Below are 23,162 nucleotides of genomic sequence, written 5' to 3' on the forward strand. Positions count from 1 at the left end.
TCAAAGTCTGAAGGTATACTAGCACTACATTACAAAGCAGCATCCTGTATGTTAAAGTGGCACACTTAAAAAATATTTATATCAATGGGAAAAATAATGATTTAAGATGCATTTGGCAATAAAGTAAAAAATGGGCTCAGGTTGATTCAGCAGAATTGATGGGAGCTCAGCAATTTCTGCTGCAAGTTATTTTAGTGTCTGCAAGAGAGCTTTTTATACAGAAAACAGGTAAATATACTTTGTTTATTTATTTTTGTTTATTACCTATCTACATTCAGCAGCTATCAATTACATACCAAACCTTTGCTTTGGGACAGTGGTGCAATGATGATGATTTCACATTAAGTGAATTAAACGATTATTCATCTTTACAGCATGTCACTTATTTATTTTTAACAGTTTTTTTTTTCCAGTTGGAAGGTGCTTGTCTGGACCTAGACTCAGAGGTGAAAGCTGCTCCTACCTTCAGTCTGAATCCTATTGGTAATGATTCACTTTATGAAGAGCCAGGCTTTCTGTAAATATGTAAATGGTCCTTTTTATGAAGGATTTATTTATGCACTACTTGTTTTTTAAGCACAACTACAATTGAAATGACACAAATTCTGACAGGAAAAACAATAAGCAGCCAGTGTCTTCCTCAGCACTAAAAATAAAAAAATAAAAAACAATATGAAATGTTCAATATTGTGCATTGAAATGTCATTGCAAAATAAATTTTATTCAAGAATGTTTAAAAATGTATGGGTTGGTATAGTGTTCAGAAACAAATATTGAATTCCTTTAAAATTTCAGTAGCATAACCTAGCAAACAAAGCAGTATTTTATTTTTTAGTCTCTGTTGGTTTATGCGGGTGTTCAAATAAAAACACAATTGAATCCTACCTTTACATTTATTTTTATCATAACCTTAATAGAACTGCTTGAGAAAGCAACATGGGTTTAAAAATGTTCACTTAGCTTTCCCTTCGATCCTGAGAGCATTTTTTGTTAATCAATATTATCCATTTAGAATTTTGTAAAAAAAAAAAAAAAAAAAAATGTAATGTGTATGAGTTTTCAAAAATAAATATAAAAAAGGAACTAAGTCTTCTTCCCAAACAACAATCCTGTTCAACAAAAGGTGCCTCATACTGAAATATGGAATACACAAAAAACAAGATGATCTATTTACATTATATACATACCTGTTTATTGTATAAAAAAATAGCTTTTTAAATACATGCACAATAAGATCTGATTAAAATACACGGTCCATTTTAATGTTTAATATCCAATATGCTGACTAATGTCAGGATATCTTTTAAATGTAATCTGTGCAATTTTTAAAGTACTTTTTTAATATACTTTTACAGGCACAAACATCACACTGTTACTTTTCCTTTACAACACCTGACTTGATATAGGCATTCACATGCTGTCCTGGAAACTCTTCTAGTGAAACTTTTTGTACATGCTGAATGATCACATAACCTTTAAAATGCCTCATCAATTCATACACTTGGCTAAACATCATATTTATTTATAAAAATCTGTACACGGATTGTGTGCAGGCAGGTGTTACTGTACATGATATGTCATTTTAGCAAAGTGACCGTATCATTTACTGCTATGATAATAAAGAAACTTACGAAAATTACATATTGCAAACTAATTCAATCTTTAGTACATGACATTTCTGTACCTTCATTTGCATGTAAATTGTGAATGAAATCTGAAGCAGCAGTCGCATCATACTTCAATTAGGAAAGTAGTTTACGAATAGTTTGAGATTTGAACCCTATTTGTGTCTTCACGGTACAGCTGCATTACTGTATGTAAAACCATCGTTCGGTTTTAAAGGAAGTCTTGTGCAGTATCCTGTGAATCACAGCTTGTCAGTAAGGTCTTCTCTTACATACAACCACAGTAAGCAAGTGCATATAAATATTTTTGTAATATTTGCTCAAAGGCTGTAGATAGGAAAAATAAATAATTTTTACATGGCACTTTTTTTCAGATTTTTTTTTTTTGTCTAGGTACACTAATGCTACACTTGACCTAAAATACAGAAATAAATCACTTCTGTAATAAATGTTAGCTGAAACCTTATTTCAGGTTGCAAGTAACAGGGGTGCAAGTCATAAATACAAAGCACAATAAAAATACATTTCATTTTGAAATTTATAAAATGTCACAGTAAAAAAAAACAACAAAAAAACTTAAAATGTTAGGCAGTCCTTATTTCTATTGGGCCAGTTTACTGCTGACTCCTAATATCTAAATATTTTTTTTGTATTTTATTTGTGTGTTTGCACCTAAAATAGTAACAAAGCATCTCAGTAACTCGCACACAATTCTGATGAACTATCTTCTAGTGGTATTAAACCTGAATGCTAGTATATAGGCTGCTGGCTTGACTGCAATTGACTGCAGATAACACTGCAGTCCTTTCTTGAGTATGATCTTAAAATAAATCAGCACCCGAGTTCTGATTATTGCATCTTCTACAAAAGTCCAGCTTCTCTCCTGGCTTGTGTTTCAGCTGGTAGTCTCCTGGTGGATTAATGGTTCTGTAAGAGTTTCTGGCATACCCTGCGGATCACCAGGTGGTAGTAATTGTACAATTCCATAAGATTTGTTCTTATCTGAATTCTGGGTCAAGGGATGCACCATGGACATGTGGACATTCAGGTTATGGGCCTTTTCAAATCGTTTTCCACACTGATCACAAGCAAAGTCCAGTTCTGCCTCTGCCTTGTGCTTCGTCATGTGGTATTTAAGAGAAGCCCTTTGCCGGCACTGGAAACCACAGACTTCACACCTGACAAGCAAAAATGTTTACCATTAAAACAGTTTCACTGAAGAAATAATTTCTGGAAGATGACAAGCATTATGCCCATCACTATCTGCAGTTACATAAGCTGCATATTCTGTATTACAGTATTTCAGTTATACGTCAATGGGGACCATTTACAAAGCTTGAAGTTATTTTACTGTATTTGCAGCCAGGCAAAAGTAATAAACATATACTGAAATTATGCTTTCTTTCTGTCCTTCTTGCTCCATATTTCATAAACTAAATATAGTTGCTGTCATAATCAACCTATACCCAGCCTGGAGCAATAGCTAAAATCACCCTGAATTCCAGAGATTGCCCCTAAAAATGTGGTTGATATAATCCAAGAGTATTCCCAAGTACTGTAAAAAGCTGGGAAAAATGTCTTAAAGAAGACCCAATAGTTAACGCTCAAATGTATTAAGAACAAAAAAAGAGGAACACATTTCTACCAGTTTCCAACTGCAATAGCCAATACCAAATTTCTCGGATCACTCATTTAGAATTCCAATAGAAACTTCACTTTCTCGAAGTACTTACTGCAGAGGTTTCGCTCCAGAATGCCGCATTTGATGAACTGAGAGGTGTTTCCGCTGTTTAAATGTTTGCCCACATTCATCACAGATGTAATTCCGCACCTCTGTAAGACGATGATACGTTAAAGCTGAAATGCTTACAAGCAGTATCAAACTACATGAAGTTGACATTAAAAGGAGGTAGTAATTCACAAGAATTTTGATTCCAAATAATAATGACTGCGAAAAAAAAAAAACACGAAACACAACAAAACTGCAGTTTGCTATCCCTGCGTTTTGTAAGTCGAATGTAAATGTTTTGCCAATACATTTACAGTTCATAAATCAGTGATAAGCATAGTAGTAATTAATTGATATTCGCCCAAACTGTTGAATAAGGGATATAGTGTTAACTCTGTATTATTAGGATCACTTCTTTATTTGACTACAAAACTCATTACGAAATAATACCCAGCATGAATCTGAGACTAGCCCACTCACCTGTGTGTATGAGCTTCACGTGGCGCTGCAGGTATCGGTCTATCATGAACACCTTGTTACAACCTGGGTGGGGGCAGGGCCTCTCACGGACTTCCTCATGGTGCTCTTTGATGTGTTTCTAGAACAAGAAGAATGGGGGGCAGGTGCTATTACCTTGCAACTTGTCTTACACTTAATCGTATTCAGTGTAATATCGAATTGATTTTTCATCTATCCTAAGAATGCTTCTAGTCCAAAAAAATAAAAAAATGTACTAAAGTGAAAATTATGTCAAGAGTAAAAAAACTGCAGTTTACGGCAAAGTTTGTTATCAACATTTACTTTCAGTTTTGTTTTGACACCTGTGTTCAAAGTATACTTTTAACATATACTCTAGTTTTACAAAGAGACATTATGGGACAATTCTAAAAACTGTAAACTGCATTGCTTAAATAAATACGGTAAAACGTACCTTCATTCCATCAGCCCCTCTATAAACAGCAGTGCAGCCCTGGTAAGGACACTTATAAATTGTAGGCAGCTCTTCTCTATAACTGAAACACAAGATCAGGATCATCTTCTGTAAATCAGATTCAAAGCCTTTTCCTAATCAGTGATGACTTGAAATCCAGCAGCACCCTAGGTGACAAAACGTCTTTCCTATATCTACAGCATCCCTTAGCAAAGGCAATATTAAAATGTTTTCATAAATAGATTTCAGAACAATTACATGATTCCTTTAAGGAATAGGGACACGTTTTCACAGCATATAGTTAACACCATTCTAAGTATAAATGTATCCACGTGTTTATTTCATGAATTTGTATTTCCTAGAATGAATTTTTGTTAGCTATAAAGTCAAATCAATTGTACCCTTAGCCTCTGTATCCTCATCTACTACCACATTTGAGGATGAACACGTGTGCTGTACCTTTCAGTTTTAATTTTCTTTTTCCATCCTGGCTTGGGACCTGGTTTCTTCCTTACTTTTGGTTCCGTCTTTTTAGCCTCTTTACTCTCACTCTTTTTTGAAGAAACTTTACTAAAAAAAAAAAAAAAAAAAAAAATTAAAAAGAAAAAACTTTTTTTTTTTAAACCCCTGTTTCTTCTGTCACAAAAAGTTTCATTTTTTTAGGATCATTAGTTAAAAAAAAAATACTATTTAAATATAACGTGAATTTCCACTCACTTCTTCTCTGGGTAAGGTTCAAATAACTCATCCGAGGATCCACTTTTTGTCTTTTCCTCATCTTCATCGTCGCTTGACAGAATTAGGTTAGAACTACAAATCAATATAAGCCAATAATTTAACAATCAAAAACAATAACATGATGGATTGAGAACAGAAGCCAATTTATAGGTAGGACAATGCACAGCATTGCTTATTTATTAGTTGTGCCACTTTCATTGTTCACTGCTTGGTTGAGGTTTCAATTTCCAATTAAAAAGTTTCTTTGGTTTTTACATTAACAAAGTTTTGGGGATAAATAAACAAGGGAACCAAGACCACCCTTTCAACTGATCTGGTCTACTTTGTTTGATACTCATTCTTTCTTAATCTATGCCTGTTTACATTTCACAAGTGAACCAAACGTTGCTTCAATATGCATCAAACTGTCCAACTAACCAAGCATAAAAAGGAAAATAAATGTGTCGATATCTTTGGCACGGCCAATGTTTTTTATTCTTCTTATGTTTCTGTGGTGAAAGAAATAAGCAATCATAAAGAGCGAACATTCTCTTGCACAAGGATGATGATCTCTATGAAACTTGATTGCGTTTAAAATGACACTGACCAAAATTCAAAAACCAGCCAATTATTGTGACAGCAACCTTATTTAGTTGAAATTAATAAATAAAACCAACTCTGTCATTCCCCTCATTTTAAAGGCAAAAGTTTAAAAATGGGTAGTGCCAGTCATGTTAGTTATAAATATAAAGGTTTTGCCACCCACACGAGGGCGAATTATTTAAGATTACCTGTCGGATAGATCACTATCTTCCTCTTCCCCATCCAATGCCTCTCCTAGTGGCACTGAACTGGGCACCTCTTTACTGCTTAACTGTCCTAATGAAGAAAAAACATACATGCTATTATCCAATACAAAGAAATCATACCTGACCCATTTCAAAAAGTTGCTATTTGCATTTCTATCCTGCAAGCATATTTACAAAGTAGAAAGTGGCAGCAGAATTCAAAAACCTTTGCACAGAGAATTGTATATTTGGATAGAATAATTATTGGTTACCCAACTTTACCCTTTTTTGTTTTTTTACCGTACCTTCAATGCTGTCAACAGGCGATTCATGTGCATTTTTATTACTCTCTATATGGTGGTGCGATGCATTCTGGTTTCGTGGAGTCCCTGCGTTTGTCACCAGTGTTGTTGCCGACGGGCAATCCGAGCTGCAAGGCTCCATCGTGGCCAGCTGTGGCTGCCTGCCATGCTCTGTAGAACTGTTCCCTGAAGCTGGCTTTCCTGAGCCCTCCCCACCCTCCGGTTTCACTGCTTCTTCTGCAGAATGGAGCCCCTGTGGGGTGCGATCAGAGTCAGTGTCCATGACATAGTTATGCCCGTCTCCACAGGCCCAGACTGCCCGGACCACCCCGCAGTACTCTGACGCCATCACCTCCTGCAGGCTGGGGCAGGACTGGCACGACCCGGCATGCTGGTGTGCCCAGGATACCAGGCTGCGCAAGCACCGAGGACTTGATGTAATCAGATCATCTGTTAAAACAAAATACAGTACAATACTCTTTCCATCTTACATAGAGTTTCCATAGCCCTAAGTACATGTTGCCTGGTTGGCCAAGTCAGTTAAACATGTTATTTGGTGGTTACTATTATTAACAGCCCTGGTGCGAACATGTTTGGACATTCTTTCAAAACCCTACAGTAAACAAATCTGTCACCAATAAGCCCAGTAACCCATCATATGACCTAAAGTGTGTTATTTACCTGTCATAGTTGATACATTGGTTTCCTTTGAAGGTATCTTTGACATTTAAAAAGTTATATGAACGAATATGAAATTGGTCAATTTTACCACCGAATACATTTCAAGCAGTGATTGTTTGACTATTTGCACTTAATAAAAATCACAAGAAACTAAAATGGAAACAATTACATTTGTGATATTGAAGTACTGTAACAGCAAATGCAAAGAATAAATAAGAATGGGTTGAATTACAGTAGACATGTACAGCTTATACCAATTGAACATTATTTAATTGTGTCTACTTACCAAAACTTGAATTCTCGGAGTCTGAATTTACAGAAAGTGAATTTCCCCTAAAGAGGAAAGACGTGCATTAAAAGCAAGAATACACAAAATGTACAATCCATAACTAGTTACACATTTTTACAGCACTTTTTTGTTGGTTTTGTCTTGTTTTACAGCTTAACGTATGCCTTTGGGAAACTGACTACTAGAGACATACAAAGCTATACAATAGCAGATAATTAGTCCTCTTACTTTGCGCAAACCACCACCAGGTGGGCAAATGTTGCAATTGAAAGTCAAATACAGTACACCCTCGCTATAACGAACCTGTTGGGTTCCAAGTCTTTTGTTCAACATATCAAGTGGTTTGTTACAGCGACAGGACAATCAAAATGAATGATAAACTGTTGGAGTAAGTTAATGAGATGAGATTGTTATATAAAGAGAATTTAATGTACCCGTTCGTCTCATGTATGCAATACTCTGCCTTTGATTTATCCAATTCGTTAAAGAATTAAAACGCAGAACAAAATGCAAAAATCCCGAATTGAAGCTGAACTTTTATTCAGAATCAATCTGACATGAATCGTTTCAAAGTGCAACAAATCTAAATCCAACATGCAAGAATCCCACTGAGTTTTTATTCCGAATCAACTCGACATGAAAAGTTAAAGTTTTGTTTCTGGTTTTTTTGGGGTTTTTTTTTTTTTTTTTAAATCAGTTTTGCTTTGTCACATGGTTGCTGTACCAGCCAAAAAAAACAGTGCTTTTTGACAACCCATATTCACAACAAGAGATATGCCTACTTTTTTTCAAACAATCTATATAGTTTCAAGATTTGTTGCAACATAAAAATGATTTTATTGCTTTTTGTTAAAAAAAAAAAGAGTTGACTTCACTGTGGAGGTGGAATCCCATGCGTACAGACCAGGATGTTGACAGCTTGTGTTTATTATCTTTTTTTTATTTTTTATTTGGGGTCCAGGGGCCAGGTTCGTTATAATGAAGGGCATTATAGCGAGGATGTACTGTATGTTCCTTTTGCGCACATCTCACAAATACATTGAAAGCTCATGAGGTATGCCTCAATTAAAGACTGTGTTATGTTGTAATTGTGCTATGTTGGTCTGAGATGATCTTCCAGGCTGACAAAACTGAGGTTCAGCTCAAATTAGGCACAATCTCAGTAACTTGAAAACATGTTAACTTGAATAGAGCTCAGGATTAAATGATATCCAGTGAAAACAAAGCAAACCAGAGTGAGGCCCTGCTCTGTATCATTCTCTGACAAGCTCTCCACTCACCTGCCCCTTGACCTCACTCTTCCAGCTGGCGACACGTTAACCTGCTGGATAAACGTCCGTAGGATGCTGGAGCATTTATAGAACTGGGTGTGGCAGTTCTTGCAGATGAACTGGGAGAGGACTGGATCCTGCATCACCGGCACACCCACCAGGCGCTGGAAATCAGCAAAGAAAACCTGCTGTTTCTGCTGCTTCTCGGCACCTTGTCCAATCACAGGGATCTTCCCAAAGGCACTTCGCAGGCTCCGGGATGAAAATTTCCCATGGCAAAGCCGGCAGAATGCAGTGGTTACAGTCCTTCCCATACCTACAATGCCAATGAGAAAATACTGATCACACATTATGCATTGTATTTGCAACTGATCAACTCTGAGACATAGGCCACTGAGTTACTGTGCCAAGCAGAGTTCAGGCTCCAAACGAATTAATTGTACCAGACATCAAACCGCTGGGTGTAAGGCTCATATCCCCTGCTGGGGTACATAGCCCCATCTACAGCATCAAAATATGGGCCACATGAAGGTCTATTAATTATACAGTTTTTTTTTAATATATATAAAAGTGCTTATAATTGTGTTATTTAGGTTAGCATTAGGGTAGTTATTATTGTTTCTGCTAAGAAGAAATAATAATAATAATAATAATAATAATAATAATAATAATAATAATAATAATAATAGCAGAATCAAGGGGTATACGTCTGTCTGTAAGTCAAACTTACACTGTATATGTGTATACAGTGGAGGCCACAGTGATCTACTGACAGCTCTAATTTGGTATGTTTAGCTGTGCTAAGGGATGAATTTCACTTACATGCTTGTTTAGACACATGCAGTTTTGACTTGCAAAAGAAGCCTACTGCAGCCTGAAGAAAACTCCACAACCACTCCACAGCTAAGCCAGAGGCAGCTCCTTTAACTCGCCTCATTCGTTTTGTTTTCCCCCACTTTCAATAAATAAAATCATGCTGCACAAAACAAATTGCTAATACAAATACCTATTTGTCTTTCTCTTAAATGAAAGCATGCAAATAAAGTATGAATATTTCTCTTTCTTCAGCCCTGATGTTAAACTACTGGCAGCAGTCTTTTGGAAGAGATCTTACGAAGGGTTGTCTTACTAGAAGTAGAATCTGTACTTGAAATAAGAAACCTCCATAAACGCTGTACCTGCAAATGATACAAACGGTACACCAATGTAGGACTGCATGGTACATCAAGTAAGAAAATGAAGCCAAACTATAACATTTTGTAGCTTTCTCTCGTTTTCAACCGTCCATTTGTGCAGCAAACTAACCCGATTCCTCTGATCCGACTTCAGCACCACCTACTACAGCTGAAGGGGGGAGACGTTCTTCTGTGTGTTGTATTTCGGAAGATCGCGGTCTTCCACGGCGGCCACCTGGCTTACGGCGCTCAGCAGCCTGCTGTCCCAGCTGAGTCTCCTGCACCAGAGCACGGAACCGACCGCGCCGGTCGCGCTTCATCATCCACTTACTCAGATAGCAACCAGATAGCTCTTGTTTAAATTTATATAAAATACAATATTAGCGGTTAAAACTTTTAAAATGTATATAATGTTTTATTCGGTGATTGTTAAACGTTTTAATAATGAACACATGATATAGAGTAGAGCCCAAAGTAAACAACCAGATCCGGAAGTAGCTAAACAAAAAGAAAACTCACGGGCATCCCTGAACCATCAAGAAAAAAAAAAAAAAACGTTTTGATAGCATCCACAGCGCCTCTGTTGGTAATATGAAGAACTGCAGAAGGCTTTCTTTGTAGGTATTAGTACTGAAGTTTTGTAGGCAAAATCTTCACTTTTCATAGTTAATAATGGTAGAGATCAAAATAACGGCCATGCTAAATCAATCACACACACACCCTTTGACAGGAATAAGTATTTTTGGGGCCCAAGGCAAGCAAATGCGCCGAAGCCCTAGTCCAGTAGTCCTCAAAGTAATTTGGGCACGGACATAAATTGATCTTGTTATTTGACTGTTTGCGGGCACGCTGACTATGCATAGGTTCTTATCCTCCCCGTGACATATATACAGTGTGTATATGTGTGTGTGTGTATATATATATATATATGAGAAAAATAATACATTTTACCCAGAGTTATAGTGGGAGTTATTCTTGGCTCAGACAGTAATTGTGAGTGCTGCACTTATTCTTTAAATAATTTAGACTATATAAAATACGCAATGCAAATATTTGTATATAGCATGTTTGCACAGATAACCATGAGTAAACTAAAATAAAAGAGAACAGATAGCGTCTCGCTTTGTTTCAGTTTGCCAAAATTCCGTTTAAAGATCGCTCATAAAGATCGTTGGTAACTAAATCTACTACGACGTTTCCCTTGTCTGTTGAAATAAAAAAATATAGAGAGAGAAAATTAAATTCTAAATACTGAAATGTATTATCAATAATAGTGCTGGGCGAAATTCAATGCTTAGCCGGCATATTAACAACCCTCCTCTGCTCACGAATGATTGGACAGCTGTCAGATCTTTCACTTTCCCATTGGCCACTTACTCGCCAATTTTCATTCAATGCTTGTGCTTGCTTATGATTGGACAGCAGCATAAAACTCAGATATTTCACTCTCCTATTGGTTAAACTTACTGTCAGTACCTGTAACTGAAACAGACACAGTTTATGCCCCACCCAGCTAACTTATGTTTGGGCCACCGCAGAGAAAATGCAGATTTTCAGTTGGTTGACCGTATCGCAGAGGGCCTTCAGGGAAAAAAAAAACATAACCGAGCAGCACTGTCAGCAGACTGCTGTGATGCTTTTGTTGGAAAAGGCGTTTCAAGCGTTATTTATTTTCCCACGCTACGACCCGCCAGAAATGTGTTCACGACCCATAATTTAAGAACAGCTGCCGCGGGCACGATGGCCTGGCTTCCCGGGCACCACTTTGAGGACCACTGCCCTAGTCTATACTGTTTTTATGCACTGTTTTGTTTTGTTTGTTTTTTTGTTTTAGCGAGGACTGGCTAGGTGTATATAAATACAGTGTGTGTGTGTGTATATATATATATATATATATATATATATATATATATATATATATATATATATAGTCAGGTGTGAATCTTAGTCGTTATAAAAGCATGATTAAAAACCACTGAACCAATCACATTGCTCTTTTCTAGCGTGTGCATGTAACAACAAACCAAGGATTAACAAACACGAATGTTTACACCAAAGATATTCTACTTGGTTGTTTCCTCTCCCTCCACTTTGCCACTCACTCCCTGTTTATGAAAGTCCGTGATACGCACACTTGGGTGTATTAGGTCCGTGTATTTTAAGGTGTAATTTTAATTCAGGAATACTCGGTTCCGCAATGGCTGCTGCCGTACCAGACGGAGGAGTGAAAGTTCTTCACTAGCCAATGTGGCGATACAACTGTCTGCTAAGAAATAAATAATAACTGGTCACTAATATTACAGACACAAGGTAAAATAATGGGATACGTTATTGAGGGTGTAAATGTCAAGTGACAGGGCGTGGATTAGATAGGGAGATGTTTATAGGGCCGATACAGCACAGCTGTCAATATGTGTTAATTTGTTTTATCGTAAAACTAAAATAAATATAGTTATATTTATAAATTATGCTAATATCTGGCATTTTGGTACGCTAAACAGCATTTTAATGTGTGCAATTAATCCGGGAATATAACTGTTTACAGCCTATGATACAATACTTAAAAAAAAACCAAAACAAAAAAAAAACACTTGACAGTCAGAGCGAGTGCGTAATTAATCACCACGGTGTCCTGTGACCTTACCCTGCCCGCTGGTTTGTTCCCACATAATAATGAACTTTGAATCAGCTTTTTGCATTTGCCATTTTTAGCATAACTGTTCGACGCATAGACGAATTGTTTTGACATTCCTTGTGTACACAGGATATGAATGGGTTATTAAAATAAGGCTAAGATGTGTGTGTTGTGTTTGAAACAGCTGACATGCACGGCATTATATTAGTGTTGAACCTGTCATTGCATTTTGTAAAATACATATTTATTTCAATCGTTGGGTTTTGCATACTGGTATTAACAATATGTGATACTGATCATTTTAAACTACACACAACTTTCAAATTGTCATAAGGTAGCATTTATTTTCTGTCTAATTCCCCATTCTCCATTAATAGTATTGTTTTAATTTTAAAGAATTTGCTACTAATAAGCATGGAATAGTATGACTTTTATGTGACATTGACAGTACAAGGGTTAAGAAGGTTTTACATATTGATTTAGTATATTAGGGAAAGATATCAGAGATAATAAATAATTTCTTTATATATTACTCCTATACTAAATATACAGCTCTGGAAAAAAATAAGAGACCACTGCAAAATTATCAGTTTCTCTGGTTTTACTATTTATAGGTATGTGTTTGGGTAAAATGAACATTTTTGTTTTATTCTATAAACTGACAACATTTCTCCCAAATTCCAAATAAAAATATTGTCATTTAGAGCATTTATTTGCAGAAAATGACAACTGGTCAAAATAACAAAAAAGATGCAGTGTTGTCAGACCTCGAATAATGCAAAGAAAATAAGTTCATATTCATTTTTAAACAACACAATACTAATGTTTTAACTTAGGAAGAGTTCAGAAATCAATATTTGGTGGAATAACCCTGATTTTCAAGCACAGCTTTCATGCGTCTTGGCATGCTCTCCACCAGTCTTTCACATTGATGTTGAGTGACTTTATGCCACTCCTTGCGCAAAAATTCAAGCAGCTCGGCTTTGTTTGATGGCTTGTGACCATCCATCTTCCTCTTGATCACATTCCAGAGGTTTTCAATGGGGTTCAGGTCTGGAGATTGGGCTGGCCATGACAGGGTCTTGATCTGGTGGTCCTCCATCCACACCTTGATTGACCTGGCTGTGTGGCATGGAGCATTATCCTGCTGGAAAAACCAATCCTCAGAGTTGGGGAACATTGTCAGAGCAGAAGGAAGCAAGTTTTCTTCCAGGACAATCTTGTACTTGGCTTGATTCATGCGTCCTTCACAAAGACAAATCTGCCCGATTCCAGCCTTGCTGAAGCACCCCCAGATGAGTCTAGTTTTCAGCTTTGCCCAACACCTGGTCGTCTAATGGTTAGACGGAGACCTGGAGAGGCCTACAAGCCACAGTGTCTCGCACCCACTGTGAAATGTGGTGGAGGATCGGTGATGATCTGGGGGTGCTTCAGCAAGGCTGGAATCGGGCAGCTTTGGCATGAATCAAGCCAAGTACAAGTTTGTCCTGGAAGAAAACTTGCTTCCTTCTGCTCTGACAATGTTCCCCAACTCTGAGGATTGGTTTTTCCAGCGGACAATGCTCCATGCCACGCAGCCAAGTCAATCAAGGTGTGGATGGAGGACCACCAGATCAAGACCCTGTCATGGCCAGCCCAATCTCCAGACCTGAACCCCATTGAAAACCTCTGGAATGTGATCAAGAGGAAGATGGATGGTCACAAGCCATCAAACAAAGCCGAGCTGCTTGAATTTTTGCGCAAGGAGTGGCATAAAGTCACCCAACATCAATGTGAAAGACTGGTGGAGAGCATGCCAAGACTCATGAAAGCTGTGCTTGAAAATCAGGGTTATTCCACCAAATATTGATTTCTGAACTCTTCCAAAGTTAAAACATTAGTATTGTGTTGTTTAAAAATGAATATGAACTTATTTTCTTTGCATTATTCGAGGTCTGACAACACTGCATCTTTTTTGTTATTTTGACCAGTTGTCATTTTCTGCAAATAAATGCTCTAAATGACAATATTTTTATTTGGAATTTGGGAGAAATGTTGTCAGTAGTTTATAGAATAAAACAAAAATGTTCATTTTACCCAAACACATACCTATAAATAGTAAAACCAGAGAAACTGATAATTTTGCAGTGGTCTCTTAATTTTTTCCAGAGCTGTATATATTAAAACACACACACACACATTCATTCATTGTTTTTAATCTGCTAAAAGTGTTAACAAAAGTGCTGGTAGTCTGAATTGTTACTTTTTGTTTCCTAGGAGGCTGATTGTGAGTACCTGCGGAGCATTAACTTTATTTCCCAAGCACTTTTAGAGGAGGCAATACCCAAAGGTAAATGTTTATTTTGTTATACTTTCTGTATACACAATTTAAGGTATGTGTTACTATTGCATACCAACGTCTAATGTTTAAAACAATTACTGTATATAGCAGTGAACTGGTAAACCAAAATGTAGGGATGGTATTTTTTTGGCATATTGCAATACCATGACTATCAGCACCATGTCTGCTACTGTTGCTCTTGATGAACGAACTTCCTGCTTACACCTCACATTTGTTGACAAAAGGGGATGATGCCCTATTGTGATTAGTCATTTTGCCAGTTAACGTGAGTACAATGTGAGTGTTTCCTTTTCTTTTGGGGCCCCAGCCTTTCTTCATGTCTACTTTACGTTCTGCTGTTGTTCTCTGTATTGTAACTCCTACCAATAGGATTAAGGCTACATTTTATTGGTAATAACCAGTGGTTTCTATACTTTTTGTTTTACCTTTGACTCTGGTTAAAAGGAAAATAACTAAGGCTAGACTTTGGTGAAGTCCACATTGTGCAGGTACAACTCCATTTTCTGCACAAAGGGAGAAAGATGTGATCCTAACCACAGGGAATTAATCTATAGTGTGGCAAGATAAATGGTTTTACCAATCCAATGTCAAATAGTCTGAAAAACAATCAACAGGGACTTTAAAAAAACTGCATGCTAATGAGAGGTAAGAACATGTATTGGTTACCCTTTTAAGACTAGTTATCGTGCCACAACAATGCAAGTGTGATGGAAGTCAACTTTCACTAGCCCAGCGCCCAGTCCTGAGATTTAGAACTCCCTTTGTTCAGGTATATTATTGAATTGACCAGGTGCTAGAAATATGAGTGATCTGATCCCTAATAAAGAGTATATCTTAACTTAGTCTGTAATTTTATTACCAGTTTGCCCAGCAAAAAAATAAGTATGTCAGTAACATACTTCCCCCCCTCCATTGGCTGTAAATTCAATATTGAACTATCAGTATGATGAAAAAGTTGATGACCATGTCATATATCAACAGTATAGAATAAGAATTAGCAATGGAATGTTTAATCACAATTTGATAAGCAATTCTCCAGATTAATGCAAAAATGGATGGATGGATGGACACACAAACACCCCTATATACTGACAGAATCAGATATTCTCAGTAACATATGCTAAATAACTTTAATACCAATGTAGCGGATATTTACTTAATTTAGTTATCTAGGGTATTAATCCCAACTACTAATTTTGTTTTAACTTGTATTCCAATTATTGCTGCCAATTCCAATTATTGCAATAGGAATATGCACAATGGACTCTATAGAGTAATAGCCATTGAATTCAGTTCCATCAATTTAACATCGATACAATATTAGACTGGGTTATTAATTAGTACAGTGCATAGTAACAGATCAAAAACAAATACAGACAATGGTTTAAAAGTATAACTACATCAGTTTAGTTATAGCACAGACTAACACAAAATAGAGAACTCCTAAATACTAGTGATCAAACTAGCTTAATGTGAGAAGAAAGAATATTTAACAGTCAATATTGTATATCACACCTGAATTCAGAATGTGTAATAACTTGGATTAATATACATTTCAACAAACATTATTTAAATAAGGAATCATCAATCAATCAATCAATCTTTATTTTATATAGCGCCTTTCATAGTGGATAATAGTGCATAATCCATGGTAGTAGCATTGCCTCCCACCTCTCGCTCGATTTCCTTGCTCTCACTGAAAACTGGCTGTCCCCTGATAACACTGTTACTCCTGCTGCCCTGTCCTCTCTCTACGTCCTGTCCCATACCCCGCGTCTCACTGGACGGGGAGGTGGGACGGGTCTTCTCCTCTCTCCCTTCTTACTCTCTTCTGTCCCCTCCGATCTCACCTCACTCTCTGTCAATACCTTTGAATTTCATGCAGTCCAACTAACCTCTCCCTGTCAACTCCTGCTCATTGTTCTGTACCGCCCCCCTGGGCCTCTCACTCACTTTCTGGATGAACTCGACTATCTACTCTCCTCCCTCCCCTCTCTGTCTACCCCGACTGTCCTGTTGGGTTACTTCAACATCCATCTCTCCAACCCCAGCCACTCTGCTGGATTCCTCCCTCTCCTTCACTCCTTCGACTTCTGTCTCTCTCCGTCCCCTCCTACCCACAAAGCTGGCCATCAACTGGACCTCACCTTCTCCAGGGCCTGCTGCCCCTCCACCCTCTCTGTCACCCCCTGGACCTCTCTGATCACTATTTAATCTCTTTTTCTCTGTCTCTCCCCCCTCTCCCTGCTCCTCCTACCCCCACTATCACCTCTCGCCGTAACCTCCGCACTCTCTCCCCCTCTGTCCTTGCCTCCACTGCTCTCTCTCACCTCCCTCCTATCGACTCCTTTTCACAACTCTCCGTAGACTCTGCTACCTCCACCCTCTTCTCCTCACTCACCTCCTCCCTCGACTCCCTCTGTCCCCTCACCTCCCGACCTGCTCGCCCCTCCCCTCCCCATCCCTTGCTCTCCTCTGCGCTCCGCTCGGCAAGAATCACACTGCGATCTGCTGAAAAGAAATGGAAGAGAACCAAACTTCCTGCTGCCCTAGACCTTTACCGCACTCTCCTCTCCTCCTTCTCCTCTACTCTCTCCTCTGCTAAATGTGCTTATTTTCACCTCCACTAACAACCAATGTAAACTATTCTCTACCTTCTCCTCCCTCCTAAACCCTCCCCCCTCCTCTATCTCCCCTGATGACTTTGCCTCCTTCTTCTCTTCTAAAATCTCAGATATCCGCAAACTCTTTAACACCTCTCCCTCCCCCGCACTCCCTCCTGCTCCAACCCCTACACCCACTACATCCCCTACTTACTCGCCCTCCTTCTCCACCTTCTTGCCCCTCTCAGACTCTGACCTCTCCTCCCTGCTCCAGGGTCACAAACCCACCACGTGTGCCTTGGACCCCCTCCCCACTCACCTCTTTCAAGCTGCTGCTCCTGCTCTACTCCCCTTCATCTCCTCCCTCCTCAACACCTCTCTACTTTCTGGTATCTTTCCCTCTGCCTTCAAAAAAGCCTCTATTACTCCCCTCCTCAAAAAACCTACCCTCGACCCCACCTCCCTCCAGAGCTACCGTCCTGTCTCCCTCCTACCCTTCCTCTCTAAAACCCTCGAGCGGACTGTACACCGCCAGCTCTCTGCTTTCCTGTCCAACCACTCTCTGCTTGACCCTCTCCAATCTGGCTTCCGCTCTGCTCACTCCACTGAAACCGCCCTCCTGTCTGTCACCAACTCACTAAAGTGTGCCCGAGCTGCCTCTCTCTCCTCTGTCCTAATTCTCCTCAACCTCTCTGCTGCCTTTGACACTGTTGATCACTCTATTCTACTGTCATCTCTTGCTGACCTGGGGATCTCTAGCACTGCTCTGGCCTGGTTCTCCTCCTACCTCTCCAACCGCACTTACCAGGTAACCTGGCGTGGAGCAACCTCCACACCTCACCCTCTCTTAACTGGAGTCCCCCAAGGGTCAGTCTTGGGTCCTCTCCTGTTCTCTCTCTACACCCGCTCCCTGGGCCCCCTCATCGCATCCTATGGTTTCTCATACCATTTCTATGCTGATGATGCTCAGAATTTCCTCTCCTTCCCCACCTCTGACTCCACCATCTCCTCCCATATCTCTACCTGTCTGTCTGCTATTTCCTCCTGGATGCACTCGCATCACCTCAAACTCAACCTCTCTAAATCTGACCTCCTTTTCTTTCCCTCCTCCTCCCCCTCCTCTGATCTCTCTATCTCTGTTCCTCTGGAATCTACCACACTCTCTCCCTCTTCCTCAGCTAAGAACCTTGGAGTCACCCTGGACCCCTGCCTCTCTTATTCCCAGCACATCTCCACTCTGGCACGCACTTGCCGATTCTTCCTGAGCAACATCCGAAGAATCCGACCCTTTCTCACCAACTATGCTACCCAGCTCCTGGTCCAGGCCCTGGTACTCTCCCGCCTAGACTACTGCAACTCCCTCCTGGCTGGCCTCCCTGCGTCCGCCACCCGTCCGCTCCAGCTCATCCAGAACTCTGCTGCCCGCCTGGTGTTCTCTCTGCCTCGCTTCGCCCACGCTACTCCACTACTCCGCTCGCTCCACTAGCTCCCGATCACCGCTCGCATCCAGTTCAAGACTCTTGTACTAGCCTACAGATGCCTTGACCAGACTGCACCCAGCTACCTCCAGACCCTCATCTCTCCCTACACCCCCACTCGACCTCTCCGCTCCGCCTGCACTAGAAGACTAGCTCTACCTCCGCTACGCTCCCCTGCCTCCAGAGCCCGCTCCTTCTCCACCCTTGCTCCGCAGTGGTGGAATGACCTTCCTACAGATGTCAGGACTGCCCAGTCCCTGACCACATTCCAGCGCCTCCTTAAGACTCACCTCTTCAAACAGCACCTGTAGAACTCCTCTGTTTGTATCCTGGGACACTCTTCAAACAGCAGCGGGAAGTTCAAATAGAACCGCAATCTTGCAAGCAGGAACAGGATACACAGTCTGACGCACAGTCTGATGCACAGTCATTTGGAGATACAAGACCATGAGTATCCAATTCTTATGGATCTCGGAAGGTGCACTCAATTACTTGAGTGGAGAAATGGCAGTTTCTAGAACAAAGTACTTGATCTCGCTCACATTTCTTTTGGAGATGGACAGCTTTAATGGTGTCGACCAGCAGGCAGGCAGTCTTTCAGGTATTCATGCAGACGCGTTCCAGGAAGTCTCTTTCCAGTATAATAAATTAATTAGTCCCTTTGAAGCTTGGAGAAGGTGACATTCTCATGTGGTCTGGCAGATAAGGTGTCGATCTGTTTCTTTCTTACATAAACAAATGCAAGTTAAGTGTTTTAAGGGGGAGGGAAGATTTTCACACATATTCATTGTTTTAATCCGCTAAAAGTGTTAACGGAAAGTGAGTTTCTATCTCAAGGTAAAAACATGATGCAAAGATTTCTTGAAAGGGGTTATCCATGGAATTGGTTGAAAGAGGCACATGGTGGAGCTTTGAAGACTGACAGACGTACACTACTAAAAACAAAATCTAAGGATGTAACTAAACAATCTAGGATTGCATGTGTTACTACATATAGTCCTGCATCTAAGACAATTAAGGATATAATTTTGAAACATTGGAACATTATTGCTTTGGGTAGTTCGTTACCGATAGAGTTTAAAACACTGCCATTATTTTGTTTGAAAACAGATAGAAATCTAAAAGATCTTTTAGTAAGAGCGGATCATTATAAGCCTAAACCTACCTGCCACTTTAGTATTCTACCTGGGAACTATCGTTGTCATAACTGTGCACAATGTAACAAAACTGACACCTTCCTGCACCCTCACACAGGTATAAAAATTAAAGTTAGATGTGTACTCAATTGCAGTACCAAAATGTGATATATATTTTATTTTGTCCATGTGGACTTGCATATGTAGGAAAAACTAGCAGAACTTTAAAAACATGAATATCGGAGCATAAGAGTGCTATTAGATGAATAGACATGACCTCCGAGGTTGTTAAACATTTTCATGAGTATAAGCACAGTGATGCCTCCTTGAAATTTTGCGGGATAGAAAGAATTAGACCGAGGAGGGGAGGGAATGTAGATAGGCTGCTATTGCAAAAAGAGTGCTTCTGGATACATTATTTGGAGACTGAAAATCCTAACGGACTAAATGAACGTACGGAGTACAAAAATTAAAATAAAAGGGGGGGGGGGGGGGGGGGTCCCAAACAAATAAACAAATACAGTATGTTTTTGTTCAAATACAGTGCAAAGAAGAGCGACCACAATTATCCCGGGTTTAAAAGGCATGTCGTATGCAGACAGGCTAAAAGAATTGAATCTATTCAGTCTTGAACAAAGAAGACTACGTGGTGATCTGATTCAAACATTCAAAATTCTAAAAGGTATTTACAATGTCGACCCATGGGACTTTTTCAACCTTAAAAAAGAAACAAGGACCAGGGGTCACAAATGGAAATTTGATAAAGGGGTATTCAGAACAGAAAATAGGAGAATTGTGAGGGTCTGGAACCAACTCCCCGGTAATGTTGTTGAAGCTGACACCCTGGGATCCTTCAAGAAGCTGCTTGATGAGATTCTGGGATCAATAAGCTACTAACAACCAAACGAGCAAGATGGGCCGAATGGCCTCCTTTCGTTTGTAAACTTTCTTATGTTTCTATGTTCTTATGTTTGAGAAGCTCTGACTTGGACCCGTTAAACTATACTTCAACGTGCCAAACAAATCTTATTGGTTTAACAAGACCACTTACGGTAATGGTTTACTTTAGACCATTTTAACCAGTTCTTTGAAGACATATACATATATATTTTTTACATTTAACAGTAAAGTTTAAAAACAAACATTTTAGAAAGCAGTTCAAAAAAGAATGCACTGGTTTGGAACTGGAAGAACCTGTCAGTTCAATGGCAGAGTGACACCATAAAAACAAACACTTGCATTTAAATTGACAATAACACAAGCATGCCTACAGCTTCATCTTAAGGCTGTATTGCTGAATAGAGTCCAAAATAACTGATTCACTGTAATAAATTGGTTACTTGGGGCTCTCTTTTGCAATATAGCCTTAAGCTGAATTCCTGTGCGTGTTTGTTATAGTAAATCTAAATTAAATGTTCTTGTTTTTTAACCCTAAATAAATAACACTCATACATTACTTTAGTATAAATTGTCAATACAAATAAAACAAATGCACCCTTAAGCAGAACTACAACATGCCCAAGGGTGACATTTAAAAGATTTCAATTAACACAGGGGACCAAGTTTACTGTGATTTAACTCAAAATGTTAAATATACTTTTCTAAAGCTGTGATATACATAGAACACAGTAAGGTATGACCACATGTGTACATTACTTATAGTATGAGCTGCTTTTTTGAGTGTTTGCAGTGTAGTTTAGTACACTAGAGCAAATCTGGGTGCTGTATCTCCAATTTTGGCACACATGCACGCACTAAACTGTGGGCAGCGATGAAACTAACCGGGAGAAGTGCTATGAACACGTACATCATGATATTTGCAATTGCGTTCATTTATATTTGGCGATTGTTAAATTTGACCTGTTTAGTTGTTTGATTTACATCATCACTGCCTAGCATGCAATTGGACACGTTAAAGTTAGGTAGCATGAATATACAGAATGTGGTACTCAGAATTAGGCTTATTCCCAGTGACAGATCATATTGCAGTCACGCCCAACCAATACCGTAGTTTCGTGGCAAGAAAAAGTAGCAGAGGTATTCCAAGCCCCATCCCACTGTGGTTATGTTATGAAGACGATGAGCCACCTTTTTTTTTTGAACCCACCCCCAACACCAGTGTCCGTCATTTCCCCAATTTCTGACCACTCCTGCTTTAATTAAACTCACGTGTGAATTATGTGGTTTAGGAACTGATTTCCATAGAAAACGCAATGCCAGTATGTATTTTCTTATATTATAAACTTTTTTATTTATTTATTTTTAAAATCTAAAAACAGCAAATTTACGCGGGTTGGAATATCATTTTTGACAACGGAAAAAGCAAGGCGTTTAACCCCAAAAGAAAAACGTTGAATAAATCATTTTCCAAAGAAAATTACGGCGCCTTTTCCGGGATTTAAATGGCAACGCGTTACTACTGGAAACAATTTAAAGCGTTTTTAAAGGTATTGTACATTGTGCTTTTCTATAACGTATCTATCTATTGCATTTTTACATTTTTTGTGGCTAAAATGCCGTTTACAAGAAAAAGCATACTATACAGCACTAAAATGGTAAATTATTTCTGAATTGTATATGCTGAATTGGATGCAACTAAAGACCATTACAAATAGGGCTTGACGTTTGGGGGGGTTATTTTTTATCACAAAGGTCCCTTTAAACTTATATTGAGCCGATTATGTTTCCTAATTAAACGCAGAAAAGGCTGTTAATTACAAAACAATGTCACTTGTTTTTACCTGCATATCTCGACTGAGCCTGATTCTGTTAAGTTTTATTTCAAACAGAAGTGACAAATGACGTGAATTATTCATCGCTGATCCTAATTACATTTCATTCTTGCAGTCGACTAGTTTATCGTTGTGTTTTTGTTATTTTCACTGTTACAGTTGTCCTGACAGATTTTGTATTTTTTTTTCTAACATAAAATACCCAGTAAGGAGTGTACACTGAAAGCAAGCCCATCATTTAAAATCTCCTTGATTTGTAGCAAAGAAATAATCTTAAACCCAGTCGGTAATTATTAGTTTTCTCTTTATTAGGGTACAGAGACAATTTAAAAACATTTAAAAGGAGGTTTGGAAAATAAAAACCGAAAAGTTCAAGCCCTAATTACAAACAACTATTTAGCTTTAGACATGGTTTAATTTAGTCTGGATACAAATATTATGTCATTTTCTTTCTTTTTTTTTTTTTTTATTGAGCAAGAAAAATAAAATGACATCATCATTTCTATTATTTTTGGAGACTTAAAACTTTTTTTATATGATCTCTGATATGATAATATTTTGTTACAATGCCTAATATGTGGAGTTGCCTGTCTGGTGGTAATTTTAAGTTTACAACATTGGCAAGATTGGCTGGCTGACATCCCAGTTTTGTATTGTGTGTGTCTATTGTAAAGATACAGTATGGTTTTATATGTTAAGTTATTGCTTCTATTATTCAGATAAATGCAT

At 38.7% G+C, this 23,162-nt stretch overlaps 2 protein-coding genes across 5 annotated transcripts in view; one reads left to right on the forward strand and one right to left on the reverse strand.

Annotated features, from left to right (window-relative positions):
* Positions 1–246: 246 nt before the first annotated feature.
* On the reverse strand, positions 247–10,056 carry znf276 (zinc finger protein 276). The gene is made up of 11 exons (XM_058992627.1): positions 9,639–10,056; positions 8,343–8,649; positions 7,060–7,106; positions 6,096–6,542; positions 5,794–5,881; positions 5,003–5,095; positions 4,745–4,855; positions 4,286–4,367; positions 3,835–3,952; positions 3,359–3,458; positions 247–2,803 (listed from the first exon to the last, which is right to left on the reverse strand). Exons 1-11 carry the CDS (start codon positions 9,829–9,831, stop codon positions 2,521–2,523), a joined length of 1,869 nt encoding a protein of 622 aa, XP_058848610.1. The 5' UTR covers positions 9,832–10,056; the 3' UTR covers positions 247–2,520.
* An 11,741-nt stretch (positions 10,057–21,797) lies between these two features.
* The window catches only part of LOC117424472 (VPS9 domain-containing protein 1-like), a 28,210-nt gene continuing 26,845 nt past the window's right edge, over positions 21,798–23,162 (forward strand). For 2 of the 4 annotated variants that reach the window (XM_058992628.1, XM_058992631.1), the window contains exon 1: positions 21,799–22,148. In XM_058992628.1, the coding sequence (XP_058848611.1) occupies positions 22,104–22,148 (45 nt within the window). In that variant the 5' untranslated portion in view covers positions 21,799–22,103. Of the gene's footprint in view, positions 22,149–22,509; positions 22,720–23,162 lie in introns of those variants that run through there. The other 2 variants (XM_058992629.1, XM_058992630.1) reach the window with 2 other exon arrangements.

The sequence above is a fragment of the Acipenser ruthenus genome, chromosome 19 (genome assembly GCF_902713425.1).
Source record: "Acipenser ruthenus chromosome 19, fAciRut3.2 maternal haplotype, whole genome shotgun sequence".
Classification (NCBI taxonomy): Eukaryota; Metazoa; Chordata; class Actinopteri; order Acipenseriformes; family Acipenseridae; genus Acipenser; species Acipenser ruthenus.

Excerpts from the sequence above, each read along its gene's own strand:
- znf276 (XM_058992627.1), bottom strand. The coding sequence starts at position 9,831 with ATGATGAAGCGCGACCGGCGCGGTCGGTTCCGTGCTCTGGTGCAGGAG. Across the intron at positions 8,650-9,638 it reads AGTCGGATCAGAGGAATCGG|GTATGGGAAGGACTGTAACC; the intron begins GTTAGTTTGCTG and ends TTGGCATTGTAG. Across the intron at positions 3,953-4,285 it reads GAGGGGCTGATGGAATGAAG|AAACACATCAAAGAGCACCA; the intron begins GTACGTTTTACC and ends TTCTTGTTCTAG.